General features: G+C 35.1%; 1 protein-coding gene across 1 annotated transcript in view; it reads left to right on the forward strand.

The window, feature by feature from the left end:
- The window catches only part of cul2 (cullin 2), a 97,675-nt gene that overhangs the window by 72,264 nt on the left and 10,463 nt on the right, over nt 1-14,948 (forward strand). The window contains exons 19-20 of the mRNA XM_028804115.2: nt 5,224-5,325; nt 6,346-6,462. Of these exons, the coding sequence (XP_028659948.1) occupies nt 5,224-5,325; nt 6,346-6,462 (219 nt within the window). The remainder of the gene's footprint in view (nt 1-5,223; nt 5,326-6,345; nt 6,463-14,948) is intronic.

The following is a 14,948-nucleotide window of genomic DNA, read 5'->3' on the forward strand; positions in this document are numbered from 1 at the left end:
CAGGGAGGAACCGGGAAGCGAACCCACAACCTTCCACAGTCTCCTTACTACAAAGCAGCAGCGCTACCACTGCGCCACCTGTGATTCTGTGATCGCCATTCTGTGATCCAGAATTTCTTTTCTGGTTTATAACGGCTTTAACCAAACAAAGTTTTTAACTGGTTAATTTTTAATCAAGTTAATGAAGTTGTCAATAGCAACTTTTGTTGTGTGATTCCCATTACTATTTCTTTAAGATGACTTTATACTTCCTGATACAATAAGTGAAGATAGTTTGTGAATAAAATATCTTATACTACTGTATATCTTATATTTGTTCACTGCCACTTCACCACACATAAGATTTATAATAAAGGTGCTAAAACATTTGATTTTATGTGTTTTTATTGGCTATGGAAAAAAAATAAATCTATGCTTAAAATTCAGTTATATCAAGATGTTGCTGTTTACTCTTACTTAACAGTGAAATTCTGACTTTTTGTATTAACAACAAATAATGCCTTTTAATAGAACAGCATCAGTGCTCATATGTTATTTTTATTAACTTCATGTTTCTTTATAAGGTTATGTTGAACCAAAGCCTGTCCAGGAATCAGTCCTGAATGTTTCATCATTCTGTCACAGGGAACACTCATGCACACAATCACAGTCAAGTTCATTCACATCATGTACTTACCTTTTGGATTCAGAGGGAAAACTGTATACTTGGTCTTAGAAAATACTGAAACAAAGACCATCACAGCATCCACATCCTAGTCAAACCTTAAGCTGTAAACTGAACTGAGGCTACTGGAGCTTTTTTTGCAGCAGTAGTAAACCACATACTACTATATACCATGTCACTAAGGCTAATTTCAAAAGCTGCATGAAAATCATAGTGCTAACTAAATAGGACAGTGACTCAAAAGGACTTTCTTTTCAATAAGAAAGCTAACTGGTGTTTATTGAAGAATTTAATCATAACAGAACTCATCATGTTAGTATCCAGAAGCACTACATCAGAATTATGCTTGATTAGCTCTTGGATTATTTATTGGGGATTATTACAATAGTATTTTATTTAAAAAAGACAAAACCTTATACTCACAAAGTAATACTTTACAGAGACTTTCAAAAATGTAGGCTGTTTTGTTCAGGTTAATTTAAGACCAGTTCAAATTTTTTGACATAAATAATAAAGTCTAACATGGAATTTTAGAATAACATATTTAAACCCTGGAATTGCACTGATTCTGTCTCGATTCGTAACTTTATTTGCATCTCTAGTTTGTGCTACTTAGCTTAAATCACGTGGTGTCTCCTGCAAAGATTGAAACAAATGCTGTTTTCAGCTGGCATATCAGTTTTTTTTTTTTTTTTTTTTATTATGTTTTAGCCACTAAAACTGATAAATATCAAATCTTGAGACTCTGCTGGAGTTGACGGGTTTTATTAGCAGAGCACATTTGTCACTACTTAACTTTTGTCTGTCACACTTGTATCGTCCTAACAGCCCATATTTATTCAAAAATAAATAAAGTAATTAAGTGACCACTTAACCTGCTCTGTTGGCATTCATAAATATGCTCTGTTAAAAAGGTAGTGGTCATATTTTTGGTGGAACATAACCATGGGACCACAAGTGTTCATCATATTTTATGGTGACATCCATTTTAAGGTGACTGAAAGACTTGTCTGACTTAGCTGAAACATGGCAGACAACTCTATGTGAGAGTAAGTGTTCTTTCCAAAGTGGGATTTAAGCCGTGGCAGGCATGATGAGACAAACCTAACTCATTTACAATGTTCACTACAATAAATTATGAAGTTAAATTACCTTATTTAAGTTCTGCTTTTCCATTATCACCCACTTCCCCAACTAAATTAAAATAAACAAATGAATATCTCTTCCCTAACCAAATATCACAACACAATGACAGTATTTAAAAGAGGGTGTGTACTAGAAATTAGTGCATGAAAACTGTAATCCTTTTGCTTCAAGGTAGAAAATAGTGAGGGGAACCTGTATAGTTTTATAATAATATGTTCTTAGAGGAATGTAGTATAAGCACTGAATTTTAGGCAAAAATGTGAGCACCAAACAACTGTAGACACAGTCCTGTCAAACTGACACAAGAAGGAGATGGAAAAGAACAATAAACAAGAATCTTTTTCTATGATTTGGGTTGGCACAGAGATGCAGTTTTTGGCAATGTCACCCCACAGATTCATTGTGTTTGTCATCAATGTGCTGCTTGCTGTTCTTTTTGTGCGTATTTGGTTTTTCTCCAGGTGTTCTACATCTCACATGACCAGAGATGTTCAGGTTAGGCTAATTGGTTTCATATGAGTTTGGGCATCTATATGTACATTACTAGTCAAAAGTTATAGAATATCTCAGTTTCTTCAGTTTTTCTTCAGATTTATTCAGTTGAAATGCAGTGAATGACCTAAAATGGTGAAACGGTAAGCAGTAAACTGCTAGAGGTTTACATTTAAAGTTTAGGTTAGCAAAGTTTCAGAATATTACAAATGGGCCTTCTTCAAGCAAGAACTAATAGGTCACAAACTACAGATGTTCTGCAGCAAGTAAAGTAAATTAAGGCTTTTAAGTTGAAGCAAACAATTTGCATAGGTGTCCCAACTTCTGTTGATTACTTAAAAACCCTCTGTCTTAGAGCAGAGCTGGAACAGACTGTGTTTCTACACCCTCTGCACCCTAGAAAACTATAAATCCCAGTGATAATGGCAAGGCAATTCCAAAGGGAATAAAGTACAAATCATAATTGAACTACAGGGCATGAACATACAGACCGGATAAACATAAACTGCTCTGCTGTAAGGTGAATTGTGCAGCATAGGAGCAAGAACAAACTTCTAACATACTGTACTGTAGTGTACAAATCTAAGTAAGTTCTGTGACATACTGCACATGGAAAAAAAAACTTTTGGATTGTAAACAAGTTCTGTCATTTATTGGACAAGTATTCAAAAACACCCAAACCTATAACATTTTAAACAAATTGCTAATTTCAGGTTCTGTCCAACATTGCACAAAGATACCAGAAAAAATAAAACAATTGTAAAATTCTACTGAGGAAACTTCAAGTTGTGTGATAGAATCACCAGTCAGTCCTGAGCATCTGGCTTCAGAGCAGCACTGTTACGTGTCACAACACTTTCTCTGATGCTGAAAACCCTCTCAGAAGGCCTGCTTGAGGCAGGAATGCACAAGTACTTTTTTGCAAGTTTCCCCAATTTGGGGAAATGTACGTTTTGTGTTTTCCACCACTCAAGTGGATTTGCATCACTGTCCACCTCAGGAATCATCAAGTAGCTCTTGATCTCTTTTTCAATGGCAGTGTGCAGAGACTCACCTTCCCTGAATTTTATTTTATTTTTTTTAATAGCTGCTAAAAGACTTTTTTGTTTTTTTTCCCCATATCTTGTGTCATCACCAGTTCCAACTTCTGCAGTCATAGTGGTTGGATGAAGCGGGGTGAGGAGGCAAGGATCTGTGCAAGTGTTTTAAATAATGACAGAAAAAAATGTCCTTTGAAATCACGGACCCCCTACCAAGATGGCATATGCTTCTTACAGAAATAAAAATAATCACTTTGAACAAATTTCCAACATAGTTTGCTGATTGCCATCTTTTAAGCAATATCAGTCTATTCAAAGCCAAACCACCTCCACGCAAGTGAGGATGGTTCATGTCTTGCAATTAAATTTAAAAATGTAGATTGTGAGGCTATTTTATCCCCTGACGCTGTCTGCTCTTTCATCTTTAGGCTTAACTTGCAGTGTGCTTCCCTGGCACACCTAAGTGCTCGCTTTGCGCATGCGCAGTAGTCTTATCATTTTAGGTCACATGAGACCGTGGATGTGTGGACTCTCAAGGTTTGTTTTTGATTGTTTTTTTTTTTTTTGCAAAGTGAGGGACGTACTCGATAATTTCAGCTTGCACATTGTAAAAACAACAATTAAGATATTATCGTAAACAATACATATCACATACTCCTAGTCAGTATATAATTTTGGTGCAGTATTAACGGGCAAATTTAACACCTTGGAACTATTTAGGTAACTTTTCCGTTAAAGTAAAATAAGAAGAATTGTTCTAAAAACCCTTAAGCAGTTACACTTAACAAGATAACTAAAAAATGGAACAAGTCTTACAATAATTATTAAATACTGTAGTAACTGAACTGACAGCCATAATGTTTGCATTTTTTGTTTTGAGTAGTACTTGGTAGTATCACTGCTCCATGTATTTTACAGAACTCGTTTCTAGAGTTTGGGTGACGGACAAAATTAAATGCTGATATAGTACTAAGTTAAGCCACTGTGAATCATCAAGCTGTGTTTGTTTAAAGTAAAATAAAATACTAACATTTCATGAAGACAATTTCTTACACAGAATGTTATAAAGGTTTTCCTCATTCTCGGTGTCCCTTCCTTTACAATGATGAAGTGAAGAAAGAAGGAGAGTTGTTGACCATCCCCATTTTGTCTTTTTAGATTTTCTTTATTAGCTGTTAATGAATTTACTGAGTGTTTAAAACACTTGCATGTAATATCGAATGATCCTCAAAAGTCCAAGAAGCCTGTACTTTATGTGCATGCCTTATTTTTTAAACATATCAAATCCTAAGACTGTAATGACTCTGGGCTTTTCACTTTTCCTGAATCCTGACTTGTTACACAGCTCTTCACACATCCATATATTGCTTATTTGGTAAAGCCTCCTTAGAACTACTTTTCAGTTTGAATCTAAAGAACATTTTTTTCACTATCACAGTTTAGGCCAGTTATTTGTGTGCTTTTTTTATGTTCTGACTCTTGTGTACCTGCCAAACCTCTGGCTTGTTTGTGCTCTTTATCAAGACTTGTGGACCACCTACTGCTGTACACTATAAATGACTTTTTTATTTTTTTTGTAGACTTTTTTTTTATGCTAATTGCTTTTTTTATATATTTCAATTGCATTGTACTGCACATTATTTTTTGTTGTTTTCAGTTAAATTCATGTATGCTTTATAAAAACAGAAACTGACTGGATGTTTGTTTTAGATAAAAATGTAAATTTGCACTTTCTTTTGATCTACTTGTCCAATATTTACACACATAATTTAATGAAAAATAAAACAATAATTATTTAAGTTATCTTCATAAAAAGAGAACAGCAGCTGCTATGGTGAATCAAGAAATGCTTTCTTATATTTCTGCTTTATTGTTATGCAGGAAGAAGTTGAAGCAGACTCCACATTTTCTCTTAATATGACTTTCACAAGTAAAAGAACAAAATTTAAAATTACAACTTCAATGCAAAAGGACACACCACAGGTTGTGTTTTTTTATTACATTTTCTTCTGTGCATGACTGAATATTTAATAGATGTTATTATACTGTATATATTTACAACTGTATGCAAATATATTTTCCTCCTGGTTAATGTCTGAATTATTGTGTTTTTGTTTCTAATTGCATTTAGTCACATCTTTTCATGGATTATAATTATTAAATAAATAATTTTTGTAAATATAGTGATTTTTTTATTATAGCAACAACAGCATTCATTTCTAAAACATGTTTTCATGCAAGATACATAGCTTAACGTGTTTTAAAAGAAGGTAAGAAAAAATACAAAGGAGAAATTAAATAAACTTTACAGCAGTATTAAGAGTATAAGAGGAAGAAGCATGCAGAAAAAGACATGCACCTTTGATTTGCTGATATAAAAAGGAATTAAATAAGGAATCATCAGGTGTGGAAAAGTTGTTGCCCCTCAGTAAATTTAACACACATTCAGGTATAACCTAATCATCTGTCTGAGCAAACAGTCTGACTTGATTTCATCTAGCTCTGTTTAATATATTTCCAGCTAATTTGGCCCCTTATCATCTCAACTAGTTGTTAGCATCTAAGTTCTTGTAGCACATCATGCCATAAGATGTTAAGTGTTAATTATGTTATTACATTTATTAATTTTCTGGAATGTTTTACTTAAAACTTTTGTTGAAATGTATTTTGATCATAGTGTTGTGATTTTATGCTTAATAAATTTTAATTAAGAAGAACACATTTCTGAAACCCTCCATTTAAAACAAATATATATACCAGAATGGAAAGATTTACAGGATTATTTTGTCCAAATGCAGACAGTAATCAGTGTTTCCAGGTGCCCCCAAAGTGCAACCCTACCACGCTAGAACAACACCTCATGATTTTCAGGTCTCTCGCACCTTGGCTAAGCTAATAGTTCACGACACTCCCTGTGAAAGACACTGAAGTTTCTTTTATATCATTTTAAATTGTAAACTCATTAAGAATACTTATTTTTTACCATTATTAAATATTTTTAAGGAAATGGAACAAACGAGGAGTGCAGTAGATGAAGACAGGAAAATGTATTTACAAGCTGCTATAGTGCGTATCATGAAAGCTCGCAAAGTGCTGAGGCATAATGCTCTAATTCAGGAGGTAAGATTGGACTTAAAAAAGATTATCTAAATACCTTTATTGTGAGTTACACTGAACCGAATATTATATAGAAGTGTGCTTTATCATAACATGTATTTAGTACTCTCAGGACAAACCACATTGATAAGACTAAATATAACTTACAGGGCAAGATTCTTTAACAGGTCTGAAAAGAATTCAGAAAATATTGAGAGGTTTTACAGACCTGCATATGTGTGGAAATTTGTTTTCTTAATGCAAAAATGATACAGGCTTAGTTGACTTTATCTAAAATACTGGCTACAGCTATTAGCTATTTTAAGTACAGAGCAAATTTTGTGGTCTTCTTCTTTACTTTGTACTTTTCTGTTGGTACCATGAACTTAATTGTAGGATTTTGCATTTAGATTAGATTAGATAAACTTTATTATTCATATGCATACAGATGCAGAAACATAAAAACAAGGATACAGACTCACAAGACAAATAATATAGCCTATCAATCAATTGATATGTAAATAAAAATACATATAAATAAGTGACAATACGAAAAATATTTCAAAGTAAACTTGACATTTGCGCCATGAGGAATCATTGAATTGCTTGAATTGCATTGGGTAGAAAAGTCCCTAGAGGCTCTTTTTAGCGCACTGTGGTGGAATGAGCCCCTGGCTAAAAGTGCTCAGAGAGAGCTCTTCCTGGAGGGGATGCAGGATACTTTTCATAATGACATTCACTTTTGCCACCGTCTTGTTGGATCATTTCGTATTTGCCATCATCTTTTATTTATTTACTTTTTATTTTAATGTATACTTTCTACAAGGCATCTTATAATGTAGATGACTCTAGACTAAGCAGATAATTTAGATAATAGTAATGTTTTCACTGTTTGCTTTTTTTAGATTTTCACTGTTTGCTTTTTTTAGATTAAAAACCCTCAAACGCCTTTATTGAGTGAACTAAATATTTTCAGTTTGAAACCACTGAATCTTTCCTCTTCTTTGATGCAAAAAAAATCCCCCTTGTCACTTTTTTTTCTTCTGCAGTGGACATTGTTTAACTACTGTACATCAAGGCTTTTTGAGCAGTGCTATTCACTCTCCACATTTTTTCTCCCAAAAGCTTATCATTCAAGTGTAAACACAGTTAAACACAAGAGACTATCCACCTCTTGAAATGCATCTTAGCTTTATAAGTGGAAAATCCCTGCCTCTGTTAACCTCACACCTTCTTTTTGATAAGTTCAAATAATTAGGCTGGTAGAATCTTGTATCTTATGTACTTATTCCTAAAGTAACTTGTATAAAATTGTGTGTTTTAGGGTACCAGTGATGGTCTTAGGCAGCACTGCCTATATTTAAGTAGCATAATGTCTTTAAATCAGCAATATTTTCACAGAAACATGATTTCTGATTATGTTTATATTAGGATAAAGGAAATTAATGGTGTCATCAGAGCTCATTAGACATTAAGCAGGGGTTTTATTAGTAACTGTCCTAGTGAGTGGTATACATTTCAGAATAATGCATATTTCAGAAACTGTTAAAAAAAATAATTTTAAATGTTAAAGTAATGCACTGATTTCTTTCTTAGATTTCATATTTTATTGCTTATCAGGAAATGAATTGTTGGGTTATTTATTTGCTGTCTTCTTTTATTTTCTATTTTAATGTGTACTTTCTTCAAAGCATCTTATAATGTGGATGAGTCTAGGCTAAGCAGGGCACTGAGAACAGCACAGCACACTTATTAGTTCACAGGTTTCCCATGTTAATGCATACTCCATGACTCACAGCAGTTACACACGTCAGTTTCATTTATTGCTGTGTTCATCCCAAAGCCTCCTATGATAGGGCAAACACTGGTTATGTGCTTGGTGGCAATGGTTCATTCAGTTTACACCATGAAATTATTTATGTTTAATTTATGTTTACTTTTTGTTTCATGAGCTTCAGAAACAGCTTTCAGAAACATATTTCTTTATTTACTTTAAAATGAAAATCTGCTTTTAAGTGTCTAACATATAAAGTCAAAACATGCATAGCTTATAGCTTAACTCTGAAGCCAAAAATTTTGCCCTTTGTTATTTATTTGGGCATTTTAAGCGCAAGAAAAATGAAAAACACCCTAGCCTTCCATTGATATTTTTCATTTAAAAACATATTTGCACTGTTCTTTTTTTATACTTTATGCTTTTATTTTAATCATAACAAGTCTGCTTTTATCACTCAAAATGTTTATTTCATCATTACCACTGCAAAACATACTAAAGGTGTGACTGTTTAGTTTGAACCTTTTTATGTACAGTATCTATAGTGTGGTATAGTGCTAAATCACAGGGGGTCAGTGCAGATCTCAAACTTATGCTGTCTGTGGTCCAAAGTGAAATATAATGTACAGATAATTACAATGTTGATAATGGTATAAACCACCTTGGATACAGGAATCCAAGTATAATAATATTAAAATAACTTAACATTTAGTATATGGTGAACTCAATAAATGTTTCAGTTTGTAACTAGTTTGTAAAGCACAGCTGTTTACATATGTTGCCATGTTTCAGTATTCAAGATGCTCTTTACAATGGATTTCTTCTGTTGACAGCTGCAATCTTTTTATTTTTTGTTAGTAGTAACTGAATCACAATGCATAGCATTCAGGCAGTGGGTGACAGGAGTCAAAGTTAATTCTAAAAACAAAATTTAAGACACCTTTATTCCCATTAAAATCCATTTGTTTTATTGTCTTGTTTTGGATGAAGGTTAAAACCTCAACTTTAAAATAAAAGGGGACACTTCAGTACCTCATAGAAATAAAAAAAAATTAAAGACTATCAAGAGGCTGTAAGCTTTTAACATTACAGCAAGTAACTAATATATCTGGATTTACATATCAAACAAGGACACCAAACATGGATTAACCTCATACATAGCATTAAGAATATTTTTAAAAGAAAGTTTCATGGCAGCCAAAGCTGAAAATATCTTGTAAATAAATAAAGATGTAGATAATTCAGTTTCTGAAATGAGGATTTTTTTTCCACTTTTTTATACTATAGGAACCCTTTGTTAAATTCTGTAAGATTAACGTTTGCTTGCGTTTGTTGTGACAGTCTTTACTGGAAGCTCAAAAGTATGGTCCCTCTCTAGTAATAATAGTTGGACATCACATTTGAAATGAAATATTGTCTCAGTCAAATGTGGCTCGAGTTCATTTGGAACTGTGCTTAGGAACGTTAGGATTCAGGTTCGGTCGATGCAATTAGCTCACAGTCTGACCCTGAGTAAATTGTTTAAATGTTTTAAATACTTTTATAATCCATCTGTAATGATTGACCTGATTGTTAATGCTCTGAGTTTATGCATCCTTCATTGCTGTTTTGTGTTTGTCTTTTTATACCATTGAAGAGCATGTTTTCTTTTAAAGCAGTGGCCATCAAGATTAGTAGGTCTTTTCCAAAGAGGAACAAAAATTAGATCCTCTTGTAATGTAATGTGCCCCTAACCATCAAATACTGACATCAAGAAAGGGAAACTGTAATCCATATTACTAACCGAGAATGCTAAACCGGATGGACGCAGGGACATCCGGCCATGGGCCGTAGCCGCAAAAAGACGTACTGCGCAGGCGCAAGAAATGAGGGGCCGCGAGAGGCGGACAAGACCACAGAAAAAAGGAGTGAGCAAAGAAAAAAGAAGACAAAGAAATGAGACGCCGCAAGCACAGAAAAAAGGAAAAGGCAAAGAAAAAAGTAGTCAAAGGCAGGCGGCGCATGAAACCCATTGCACACGAAACTAGCACACAAAAAAAAAGAAGACGCTCGCGCACAACAGCAAGGCGCCCCCCCCCCTACAGGCACCGGACGGGACACACACCAAGAGGGGGATTTAACAAGCCCCTGGAACACAAAAAAAAAGAACACAAAACCACCCCACACACCCTACAAGCAACGGACGGGACACACACAAAGAGGGGGATTCAACAAGCCCTTGGAACACAAAACAAAAGAAGACGCTCGCGCAAGAACAATCCTCACCCACCCCCCCCACATCAATAAGAAGTGACACCCAAAGCCACATATCTAAAGGAAACGTCCATATTAAACATACGTCATCTCAACACCTTCACACTAGGCAGCATAGGTGGATCTCCTTAAAATAAAGCACTATTAACCGTTCAACTGGAGAAAAGGCTCCATATTAACAGTGAGTGCGATCCTCCTTATTACTTATCCATATTTCGCACGCTGAGGGACAAACAAGTCATGAATACACGGTCACGGGTACAAAACGATTCGGATCGGATAACGGGACCAAACACACGAACACGAATGAAACAAAAAAATACACGGCGGCGCATACAACGCACTTTGGAAACTCCGTGAGAAAAAATGTCTCGGATCAAAAAACGCAAAGCTCAAGTAACCCCGTTACAGAGACGTGCCCAAATGGACAGACACATTGAACGTAGACGCATACAGCGCGTGTCTCAAAGTGCTGCATCGAAACAAGCACGATTTCAAAAGAAAGAGCTCGCGTCTCAGACATACAAAAAAGGGAGCGAAGAGACAGAATAAATGAACGCAGACGAGTACAACGCGCATATGACCGGCCAGAAAACAAGCAAGCAAGACTCCAAAAGCAGAAAGCTCAACTGACCGACATACAAAAACGGACAAGGCACGATACAACCAATGCACGACGTAGAGTGAAACGGACTTTGCGAAAAGCGGAGGCGAATCAATTAAAAATCAAAAATAGCGCGTCACAAATAATGGACATGCAACAACGCGGCACTCAAACACCACAAACAAAACATGCCCGTCGCAGACATCAATGCCAGACGTCTGCCAAACGCTTACGCCAGTTGGCTGACAACGCCTTCAATAATGAGTCCACTATTGAGGAAAATTCATTGGGATTAATGAATGTCATTTGCAATCATTGTCATTCACTTAACCTCCCAGAAGAAACAACTGGCAATACAAATAATGAATTTACACGTTGTTGTCAAAAGGGTCAGATTAGACTGCCTCCTTTACATTCATATCCTGAATATCTACAGACGAACTAACGATGTGCCTGAAAGTAAAAACTTTATGAACTGCATTAGATCCTACAATAGTTCATTTGCTTTTGCATCTACCGGAGTACATATCAGGCCACCAAAAGGCAATGGCCCATACTGCTTTCGCATATATGTGGTTAACACAACGCACTATATTATGTCCAAAAAATATTAATGTTAATCACATTAATAACCAGGTCATTTCATTACTTCCTGGAGAGACACGGCTCTTTCTAAGCTCTGACAAAGTTGACTCTGATGACGACAATGAACATCTGAATTTCCCCTTAGAATATTTGAACACTATTAACCCGGACGGATGACCACAACACAACCTTACCCTTAAAAACGGAACAATAATCATGCTATTAAGAAAGCTTAACACTAAACAGGGTTTATGCAATGGCACACGGTTAGTCGTCAACACCATGACACACAATGTTATTCAAGCAACAGTTCTTTCAGATTCACATGCTAACAATACTGTTCTCATTCCTAGAATGGACCTTACGAGTTCTGACCTAGAATTACCTTTTACATTGAAACACCGACAGTTCCCCATTAAACCTGCATTTGCCATGACCATCAACAAATCACAAGGACAAACCATGGACAAGGTTGGCATCTACCTCTCTGAACCCGTTTTTGGACATGGACAACTTTATGTTGCCTTCTCACGTGTTCGACGTTCATCTGACGTTAAAGTTAAAAATGATCCATGCCAAGGAAGACTCATTCAAAGACAAGACACCATCTTTACTACTAATGTTGTATACAAAGAAATATTCCAATAAAACATTACTCTATGCCAAACACTCTATTTTTTATTTATATAGGCATCATCCAAACCTGCACACTATTCTATATCTAATTCATACATCTCACTCTTTGTCATGCCCCAACGGCAGGGGTTGGCGAGCGAAGCGAGCAGGGGGCGGAACCCCCTAGTTAGAGCATATTCTGTTCTTAAGACTTTTTTATTAACTATCCATTTTATAAATATGTAAGTCTCATCAAACTTCACTGCTGTTCAGATGGTGGGAATTAATTGGAAAAACTTTATCAAGGAGAAAATGCCTTCAAGAGCAGAAGACACATGATTCCAATTAGAATTCCAATAATATATCTCATAGTTTAATTTACAACTAGCATTATCCTTGTTTGTAATGGCTCACTTCATACCTGTAGTGATGTGAGAGCTCATTTTTTGCATTTGTAACACACTCACTTACTTTAATATATTTTTTGTGTGTCTGATTAACACATTTAAGAACACTTTATAAACTGTTTTATTTAAGTTATCTCAGTGTGATTAGTTGGTTGATCTTTTACCAGCAATTTCTTCCCTGATTGCTCTTGATGTAGCCAAAAAACTGCAGAGAAAAGCAAGATAAAATAATTCTTGGTTAAATTCATTGTGATTGAGGACTCTTCTGTCTTCTCGCTTTGCTGATTTTGTAGTTGTCAGTCATTTTATACTGTTAATATTGCAACTCCTGTATTTTTATACTCGTCTCTGATATGTATAAGAATGTCTTTTTAAAAAAAATGGGAGGCAGCTTTTCAAAATCACTGAGAACTTTTAATTTTAGTGGACTAATTACACTTCTTATTGAAGTGGTTTATGTGCACATCTTCTAACTTGCAGCAGTTTAATCTCCTTAGCATTGTAACCAAGCATTACTCAAGACTGTGAAAATAGTGTCAAAAGCGTTAGTGCTTAGTGTTAATTGTGTAATGGTATAGGCATGCCTTACCTAAGCGTCAGGCCCAAGCATTACCAGGCCAATGCTGTGGACACATGTTCTCTTAGCCTCATAATGGCTACAAGCGGTGATGTTGAGGACCTTCTCATCAGCAGTTATGGCAAAGTGAATCTGTCTTCAGGCAGTGAAATTGAAATGGACAGTAAAAACTGAAAGTGATTCTGATGAATCTGAAAGTGATGCTCGCGTTTGGGTTTCATTTGACCATGCCTCATTTTGATTTTGTGGGGCAGTCAGGAATAAAAGTGAACGTTGACAGCCAAGATCCGCCTGTTTATCTGAAGTTATTTCTTGATGATGACGTGATTGAAAGAATTGTTGTTGGGTTGAGCCGTTAATGCTGAACAGTGTCCGCTAAGCAGTTTTCCTATTCAAAGATATACCTCACAAAAGACCTATTTTGACATTATATACAGTATTAGCATCATTATTATTATTATTCATTTCATATTATTAATTGTATCATTATTATTCTTTTTACACTTCTAACTTAGTACTTTTAGTTTTTTACATGATTTACAGCAGAAAGATGAGATTTAATAAAAATGTAATTTTTCAAGCCAAAAAATGCAACACTTTTTACGTTGTTTTTTTTTTGAGAAAAAAATAAACGTTAAGGAGTTTAAAGAAAATTTTGTTTTCAACTCTGAATTATAGGAATCATGTTTTATATACAGGTTTGAAAATACTCAAAGACCTTAACCAAATACTGCAATAATGTAAGCCAAAGTAGAAGTTAGTGTATGAACAGAAAAAAGCTGTCCCCCTTTTGTGAGTGTACTGTGCTATGTTTTGTGTATGTACTGTACGACATTTGTTTTGTATAAGCTACCCCAGCAGTGTGCAGACCTTGTAGATCACAGCAGTTACACATTTTCATTACAACCAGGCTTTTTAGTGAGAGGCTTATTACTGCTTTTAATTGATATTCTTTCTTAATTAAATTATGTGTACCTTAATGCAATTTTCTGTTACTTCAAAACTACTGCTTGTGTTTGCATTTTTTACATTTTTGTTTTTCTTCCACATGACATTGACAATCTTACAGCATTGTGCAAAGGTGCAACTGAAATTGAATGAGCTGCTCTACCACTAGAAGATATCTGTCCACTATTGTCTTATCTGCTGATAATAAAGAGAACTCTTAACTCTTAATAAAGAGAACTCTTAATGATCAGAGATTTCCAGTTCAATTTAATAATTTGAAGTTATTGAAAGGAACTTACATTTGCTGGTTTTGTAGAAAAACAAACTCTGTAGCATACAAAGAGAAAAAAAAATGTTTTTGAATAAAAACCTTTATTCTCTGTGGCACTCCAGTAAGATTGCCTAGACAACCTTGAAAAATGATGTGACTGGATATTACATAAATAACAAAAGTAACAGTTTTAAAGAGAAATGCTTTCAGTACTCAGGAATTGATTAGAATAGGCATTATGGCTCATGTTTCCTGGATTTAAATCCCTGGTGGGTCACTGTCCATGTGGAGCTTCTCTGTGTACTCCAGATTCCTCCCACTTGCTAAAGTTCTGCAGGTTAGGCTATCTGGAAAGTCCACACTTCCCAGTATGAGTGACTGTCTACTTTTGCATGCTTTACAACAGCCTGCTATTCCATTCAGAGTTGGTTTCTGCTTTGTGCCCAGTGCTGCGTAATTTCCAGACAGCAGTGCAA

This window comes from Erpetoichthys calabaricus, chromosome 6 (assembly GCF_900747795.2).
Source record: "Erpetoichthys calabaricus chromosome 6, fErpCal1.3, whole genome shotgun sequence".
Lineage (NCBI taxonomy): Eukaryota > Metazoa > Chordata > Cladistia > Polypteriformes > Polypteridae > Erpetoichthys > Erpetoichthys calabaricus.